The sequence below is a fragment of the Etheostoma spectabile genome, chromosome 13 (genome assembly GCF_008692095.1).
Source record: "Etheostoma spectabile isolate EspeVRDwgs_2016 chromosome 13, UIUC_Espe_1.0, whole genome shotgun sequence".
NCBI lineage: Eukaryota > Metazoa > Chordata > Actinopteri > Perciformes > Percidae > Etheostoma > Etheostoma spectabile.
The window spans coordinates 8,732,919-8,741,814 of record NC_045745.1 but is presented as its reverse complement, the minus strand read 5'-3'; the positions used below and the strand labels follow the sequence as shown (position 1 = coordinate 8,741,814).

The window sequence follows — 8,896 nt, the reverse complement described above, 5'->3', positions numbered from 1 at the left end:
TGAAAAAACTGAAAATGGGTCAAATCTGACCCGAGGACAACATGAGGGTTAAAAAAACAAAGTCGTCGCAAAACAACCATCACGATGCACGCGATTGTCTCGCGTTCTGAGACAATCCACGTACCCAAAGCCCGATGAACCGAACGTTTGGGACATTTTCATTGTAAATCAGATGTTTCCATTCACCAGGACACAGCTGGATCCGGCACAGAGCCACAGGCCGCCACCCCCTACAACGCCTCTTTGTCCCCCATTTAATCGACTGTTCCTAACTTTTTTTTTTTTTTTTTTAAATCCATCCCTGTGAACTTGACCTGTTCGGTAGCAGGACACACGTGCGTGGCGGCAGAAAGACGCCGACGCATCTACCTCTCTCTCCACAGGACGACGCCGCAGTCGCGTGACTCTGAAGCACGGCAGAACGCAGCGTGGGATTTGACGGAGGTCGCGTCCCCTCGGTGGCGGCGAGCCGTCTCTGTGTGTGCTCCCCGGCACTGTGACGGATATTCAAGCAGACATCCCCCCCCCCCCAAATTGCTGAATTTTTTAAACATTTGTATTTATTCTTAGTCAGTCGAGAGCGTGATGTCCGCATCACTCTGTGCTTGTGTTACTTCCCTTTCTGAGTCAGGTTGTCCTACATAGTTCAAAGTGTCCTTGTGAATTAGGGTATGTAAACATATACAAATATATATATATATATATATATATATTTCAGATAATTTAACTTAATGTATATCTAAAAACAAATCTTATATCTAAATACAAATATCTTATTTAATGTTGAGTTTCGTGTGCGTGTGGAATCTAAATGTATCAAGTGCCTAATTAAAGTGTTTACTTCTCTCTCTACCTTTTCCTGTTGTCTTTTCTAGTTTTTTTTTTTCCACTCTAAGTGTCAAATTGCTGTCTGTAATTTCAGAGGAAGGCGGGGGGGGGGGGGGGGGGGTAGGCAGAAGTGAAGATGCGGCAGCACACAAAACTCAAACTCTCTGCACCTCTTCTCCTGCTCTTTCAACACCCACTCATATCTAATTTGCATTAAGCTTCTTTCCATATCTCGTTGATTCATCTGTGAGATCAGATCGCGGGATCACTGATAAAACACGAGGGAGCGAGGGACAGACGCCGAGCAAGAAACGTGATGTAAAAATACTTCTTGTGGCGAGGATATCATGCCCCGGTCTAAACAGGATTTTAAGGAAGAGGGGTTTAATTTATGCAAATTACTAATAACAGAAGCACAGAAGTGCCTGCAGGCGGCTTTAATTTCTGTATAAGTCTGTTTCTTCCATATGGCGCTAAAATACCATGAAGTGGACTCGGGATCAACTCGAGGTCAAAAGGTAAAAGACAAACAAAGGGGTCACCTATAAAGTCTGGAATCCAGAGAGCAGGAAGTTTGCTCAAATTTAATACATTTGTGTAATGATACCCTTAAATTTCTCTCATGTGAAGGAGCCGCCTGTAGTGCTGACATGAGTCATCGCCAACTCTGAAGCTCTACACAGGTTTTGTAGTAAGTCTGGGTAGCGAATTCGATACTTTTAGGCACCGCCTCCTTAGTACTGAGCATAAAAAAAAACGCCTCTTATTTCAATTCCCATCTCATCAGCGTCAGTGAGCCAATCAGCATGCGGCATGCTTCTACCAAGATGTAATAATGATTGTGATTGGCTGTCTAATGTTACACGTCGTAGAGGAAGGCAGGAAAAACTCCACGTTACACAAAGACAAGGCTGACGTAGTAGGAGCTGAAAAATAAATACCGTAATGTGTTATGTTGTAATTTATTTTTATTAAAATTTAAAAAAAAAAAAGAAAAAGCATAGTTTAGGAACCGGTATCAAAGTCACGGTATGGGTGCTAATGCCCAGCCCTACATTTTAGCATCTCTAACAAGTTTTCGGTTTTGCAGCCCATTTACAAGATGGTCTTGTCTCATATTAAAGCTTTGATTAATCCCCTGTACACTACCGGCCCGACACCAACCAGCACACAAAAAGCTAGCGACTAGCTCGTTAACATACTGTAATTCAATGCAATTCAATTTTATTTAATAGCATCAAATCATAAAAGTTGTCTCAAGACACTTTACAGATAGAGTAGATCTACACCACACTCTACGATTTACAAAGACCCATCAATTCTGCTGAGGGGCAGAGGAAAAACTTCCTTTTAGAGTGAACCTGGGACAGACCAAGGCTCCTGGTGGGCGGAGTCTGACGGTGCCGGCGGGGGGGTTGGGGGGTGGGGGAGGGGGGTGATTAACAGTGGCACATATAGTTACAATAAAGATATGGTAACTATGACTAGAAATAGTAGTTGTAGTAGTTCATGGCGTAGCAGGGCACTGCAGTGGTGGAACACTTAGCAGCTAAAGAGCCAGATATTTGCTCAGGTGTTGGTGGAGACCAAAAATAGAGCTAAAAGAAGAGAAAGTAGAAGAGTAGTCGGAGAGCACAGAGGCACGCCCTGTATGGTAATACTGTGTGAATTTTCCGGGCCAGGAACAAATTATTCGGATATTTGCCACACCACGCGATTGCAGCACAAACGCCCTATGTTGAAAGTGTAAATGATTTGATTATGATTTTGGTTAAGAAAATCGGGCCAGTAGTTTTTCTGCAATATTGATGGAAAACAAACCAAAACCAAAACTGATAACAGAACCTCCTTGGCAGAGTTAAATATTGGACTTACATTCATCAGGAGGACAGGAGGACAGGTCCAATGGGACGATGGTGTAACCATGTCGTGAGACGGTCTGCTGCCTACTAGTGGACAAACACTTGTTAATGCATCTTTAAAGAAAGCAATCAACAAATAAAACGTTCAATTACGAGTAAGAATACTTTTTTTTTTTTTTTTACTGAAGTTAATGCCTATCCTCAACCATTTAACCAGGAAACGGAAAACATGGCGCATAAAGAAAGAAGGAAAAGCAGGAAACAAAAGGACAGAAAGGAACGTGAATATGCTAAGCATAAAGGAAAGATATCTGTCACATTTTATTAACTTCACACCTGTGGAATTTACAAAGTGAATAGCAACTACAGCTGTCACTAAATCCGTTGTGATTTACTGTCTTTTTCCAATTAAAGCTGCATAAGTCACTTTTTGGCCACTAGGAGTAGGAGAAACGTCAAAACGTACGTTTCTTACATGTCCACATGCAGTAAAAACATTAACATTTGCATCAATTTGGATCCATGTTTGTTCTAGTTTGATGGGCAACGGGACACGCAACCATGCAAAGAATGTGCCATGAAGCAGAAACTAGGAGCTAAAAGAAGCTAAAACCATGTGTAGAGGTGGAGAGAGAAACTCATCACGACGACGGACGTCTTTGCTCCATTGTTAATCTTACGGTGTTGATCAGTGCAGTTGGAAGAACATAGAACTAGAACATAAAGTAATCCGTCTATATTTACCTTCCATCGCTGGTCTGAGCCCAACCTCGTCTCCTGAATGTTAATTCGGAGGACGCCGCTCCGGCAGCTTCACCGAACCACTGGGGCCTTCAAGCCGGGCGACCCCCGGCGCCATCACCCCGCTCTGCCTCTCTAATCCACCCCGAGACACGAGAGAAGGGGTAGAAATATAATTTGAGGCCACCGGGTGATGAGATCTGTATCCCGTTGAGGCGTGGGGGGGGGGAGCTTATTGCTTCCGCAGACGTTATTGAAGCGGCGTGGCAGGCCTTCTCCTCCTGGAGCGACTGTCAAAACACCTTTAACACCGTCCTTCAGCAGCAGGAAAAGAAAAGGGGTAAAAAAAAAAAAAAAAAGAAAGAGAAAAAGAGGCCCCGACTCTTTGAGAGCTTAATGAATCTTTCATGAAGCTGCTGTGGGAATTGTTGCCCGAGAAGGTACTGAGATGAGCCATAAAGTCCTGGGACATACGGGATGAGGTCTACGAGGAGCGAGTGACGTGTAGATATTTGATAAGTTTCAGAGCTGGGGCACGGCGCTGCTTGAGAACTCTTCTAACCAGTGAGACGTGTCTTGTGGCGAATCCCGGAGTCATTCAACTTTTATATCTATGGAAATGCACAACTGTCTGCCGGGTGCAGGCGGACTTCAAAACTGCAGCGTTCCAGGCTGCCTCGGAGTGTGTGTGATGCATAATTAACTTCATTAAGCGGCTTTGTTTGCCTCGCACTCTGAGTTTCTGCAAACAAAGCCCACTTACTCACACGACTCATGGAAGGCAAAGACGGCAATTGTCGACTTTCTATATGTCAAAGTCTGCAGAAAAAGCTGCAAAAAGCAATAAGAGTTGAAAGCATGCAAAGCTGTTCTCTCTCACCGACGCTTTCCTCTTGAAGGTTGTTATTAGACCTGACTGCCCTGCGCTGGGTCCGGTACGTCACACACTCGGACTCCTACATCATCCGGATCTAAAAACCTTGCACTGCTAGAGACATTAGTTTAATAATGAGGCAGCAAGACAGTGATTTATTTAATTGAAAAGGATTTCTTTAGTCTTTTCTCTCTCTCTCTTTCTCTGTAAATGTATGTGAATATGTCACATTTCATCTTTTTGTTACCCTGTAAGTTGTGTTTTGGGCGCTATTTCTTAAAAGGTCCCATGACATGGTGCTTTTTGGATGCTTTCATATAGACCGTATGGGGTTCCATACTGTATCTGAAGCTCTTTATATAGACCTTAGTGGTCCCTAATAGTATCTGAATATCTTTATATAGAACTTAGTGGTCCCCTAATACTGTACTGCAGTCTCTTTTATATAGACCTTAGTGGTCCTAATATGTATTGAAAGGGTTTATATAGACCTTAGTCGTTCCTAATACTGATCTGAAGTCCTTTATATAGACCTTAGTGGTCCCCTAATACTGTATCTGAAGTTCTTATATAGACCTAGTGGTCCCCTAATACTGTATCTGAAGTGTCTTATAGACCTATGTGGTCCCTAATACTGTATCTGAAGTCTCTTTATATAGACTTAGTGGTCCATGATACTGTATCTGAAGTTCTTTATAGACTAGTGTCCCCTAATACTGTATCGAAGTCTCTTTATATGACCTTAGTGGTCCCCTAATAATGTATCTGAAGTGTCTTATATAGACCTTAGTGGTCCCCTATACTGTATCTGAAGTTCTTTTATATAGACCTAGTGGTCCCTGAACTGTATGAAGTATCTGTAATAGTACCTTAGTGGTCCCCTAATACTGTATCTGAAGTGTCTTTTATATAGACCTTAGAGGTCCCTAGTACTGTATCTGAAGTCTCTGTAGGTGGTGCCAGAGTTTTTTGTTTTTTTTAAATGACCTGCTTCATGTAGTTCTATTGGAACATAGGGTCAGTTTCTGCAAATATGACAGAGAGTTAACTTCATCAGTCTTGCCTACTGCATCTTTAAGAGTAACACACGAAGCCTGTCGGGGCTAAAAGTAGCTCCTACGTCTCAGAGAAGTTCATCAACACTAGCAACTTTACATTAACATTACACATTAAACATATTTTACTCCTTAATCATGACGCACCGTGTAACACAGATTCCTGAAAGAAAGAACTCCAAATGCTTTTTGCGCAAACCCCTTTACATTTTTGACTGATTTTTCCATTCCAGATAGCTTTATAGCATCTTGACCCTATGAAGACGTATGCACACCATTTAAAATTCCTAGCCCTAAAAAGCAGTGATGACTCACTCCTGAGAAAAATAAGAGCCCAGTGACAGAAGAAAAGACATTGAAAAAAACATGAGGACATAGTTATTTAGTCCAGCTCAGGAGGAAATGATTCGAGCCGATTCTCCTTTTTTAGCCTAAAAAAAGTCTTGACAAAATCTGTAATGAGTAGTTGAGGCTTTTCTCGTGCATCTTTCTCTTTACGGATCACATTCTAGGTATCACAGTAGTTTAACAGTAACAACATGACTTCTGGATTTAAACAACATAGATCCAGAATTTGAAAATAATTGACAGCAGACTGGGTGACATTTTGGTTTCATATTGGTTCTTTAAATTCCAAAAAAAAAAAAAAAAAAAGACCTTCACGAGATGTTAATTATTGCGTTGTTCCTCCCAGGATGGCTAGAATAACATTATTATATTCTTAAAGTCCAGTGAGTTTTTTGGCTGTTTTTTTTTTTTTTTTTTTCCATCGGTCGTCTCGTCATTCTTCTCCCCTCTTCCTGTTCTGGATTCAGAAATAAAGGGGGCGGATGATTTGCGAATCAGCATCCTCCCGACAGGGTTGATGCCCAGGATGTCGAAGCATTTGGCCATGACGGCGGCGGTGGCGTCACAGAGCAGCATCCTCCACATGTTGATCTTCACCACCTCACCTGGAGAGATGCAGACATGTCACAGGTGATTAACTACAGAAGCACCGATCCGACGTTTTCAGTCCCGATACCGATGCCTGGGTATTGTGTATCTGTCGATACCCGATACTGATCCAATATTGTTGTTGAATTATTAATTAACTGTATACCTTCCACCTTATACCTTCCTTATTATACACCTCCCTTTGTGGAAGAGACTGAAGAAACCAGACCTTCCTAACTAAGACAAAATAACAGATTGAATGTACTGAATTTGCATGGTGCTTTTGGATGTGCTCGATTAAATTGGTGGTATTGTACTTTGCAGTACTACCACCGTCCCTCGAAACATTTACTAGTGTGAAGAAGAGTCCGAGGAGACGAAAGGTAACGTCTCTAAAACTAGAGTCGTGAAGGGTAGAGACACTGAGGGGGATCACCAAAGGAGCACTAACAAGGACTAATTAGTGGGAAGGTAATCTCAAGGGTTAGGGTTTAGGGTTTTATACAGAGAAAGACAGACTCGAAGGGTAGCACTTTAAAGAAAAAGTGTGAATGTGTAGTGTCAAAAAAAAGTAGCCACGAAAGGCAGCGCTAGATCGGCTTAGTTAGTGAGAAGAAGAGTCCAAGGAGACGAAAGGTAACGTCTCTAAAAATAGAGTCGTGAAGGGTAGAGACACTGAGGGGGATCACCAAAGGAGCACTAACATGGACTAGTTAGTGGGAAGGTAGTCTCAAGTTTACACTTGTGTTTTATCTGTTTAACTGATTTTGTGTAAAGCACTTTGAATTGCCCTGTTGCTGAAATGTGCTCTACAGGTAAAGCTGCCTCGCCTTGCGACATTGCAAACAGCCGGTGAACTAGTCGGCGTGGCGAGTGTGAAGTATCTCCACACAGCCGACTCTCTGGCTCGCTGCGTGTCGCTTAACGGTTAACTCGACTCTTCCAGCATGCGACACGCGTGCTGCTGACGAATGACGTAGGGGATGCTGTGATTTGTTTTAACATTAAAGCATGCAAACATGTTCTAGTAGAAACCCAAAAATGAACCTGAAAATTAGCATGATATGGGACTTTTAAGATTTAGCATTAAAAAAAAAAAAAAATGTATCTGATCACTTTCTCACATGCAACCCCTTAACGCCTACTGATTAACCCTTGTATTGTCTTCACTTCCGGGACCCTCTCGAATCCCTCGAGTCAAATTGACCCGGGACTTATTTGCCGTTTTAAAAACAATTCTGAAGTAAAGTTTTACTTCATAATCTAATAACAAATAGTCTTTATTTCAATTTCATAAAATTGAGATAACATAGATGTTTAGGGAATGCAATCAGTCTCAACTGGAACAAAATTAAAAATGGAAGTGTGATTCCTTTTTGTCTTAAAGTTATAATTTATGTTAAAAAGCCACTATGGAAAAAACATAAGTGGTCATATCCAGATTAAAATTTCTCACAGAAATCACAGAAAATAAGGTAAGGCCGTTGATTTTCAGGGAGAAAAAAATGTATACACCTGTGTAATTTTTCTTGTAAAAATTTGAAATGGGTCAATTTGACCCGAATACCTTACAATGATTAAACCAGTGGTTTCCCTTTAGTTTGTGAACCCTGGTCATGAATCCGTCTCTAGTTGGGGCCTCTTGACGTGTTATGTCTCTCCATGAGTTGTTTTCATCAACAGCTTAAGGCTCAAATGTGTCATGAAATAAGCTCAGATTGCTGAAAAGTTAGAAAATGAATTACTTTTTAAGCAACGCCGCGTAGTTTTTTCTTATTTGCTGCCCTACAAAACATCTCGTAACTCCTCAGAGTTATCTAATGTTCTTATTATCATGACACACAACACTGTCTGTGCCGGTTACCGCGCTGATACTACACCTCTATTAGATAATGGATGATGAGGTGATTTGAAAAGAGCAAAAGAAGAAGAAGAGGAGATGAGGTGAACGGGATGAAGAGAAACAGTCGGAGGTGAACCGCAGGATGAGAGCAAGCAGCAGAAGGTCAGAGGGCAGATTTAATGGCGCTACCATCGCACAGCGGCCGCCGACATCAAGTCAATGACCCGTACATCACGCAGCCACAGGCAACATCCATGGAGTCCACCCCATCAGGGCAAATAGCTACACGGGGCAGAAATCCAATAGAAATGAAGTCTGTAATGAGCAGCAGAGGGTGAATTAAGCAGACAGGTCGTTAAAGAGGGGAGGGAGGGGGGGGGGGAGGACGTCGATGATCATTGACAGACAGCAAAAGAGTTCTTCTATTTCACAACCAAGCAGACGTATCCAACTTTATACCAAAAACTACACACGCCAGCCAGGAATCTTGGTGTAGTCATGGACTCAGGACCTGAACTTAACAGCCATTAAGACAATAACAAACTCAGCTGTTATCCACCTTAAGAATATCAAGGGTTAAAGGACTCATGTGTCAACAGGATTTGGAAAAACTGGTCCATGCTTCATCTCAGTAGACTGAGCTGTAACGGGGTCTTTACAGGTCCCCCTACAAAAATCAATCAGACAGCTGCAGCTCGGGTCCTCACTATGACCAAGAGACTGGATCACATCACTCCAGTCCTCACTAAGACCAAGA

At 42.2% G+C, this 8,896-nt stretch overlaps 1 protein-coding gene across 1 annotated transcript in view; it reads right to left on the bottom strand.

The window, feature by feature from the left end:
• Positions 1-6,022: 6,022 nt before the first annotated feature.
• rars1 (arginyl-tRNA synthetase 1) overlaps positions 6,023-8,896 on the bottom strand; it is a 31,266-nt gene continuing 28,392 nt past the window's right edge. The window contains 1 exon segment of the mRNA XM_032534607.1: positions 6,023-6,313. Within this exon segment, the coding sequence (XP_032390498.1) occupies positions 6,060-6,313 (254 nt within the window). The 3' untranslated portion in view covers positions 6,023-6,059.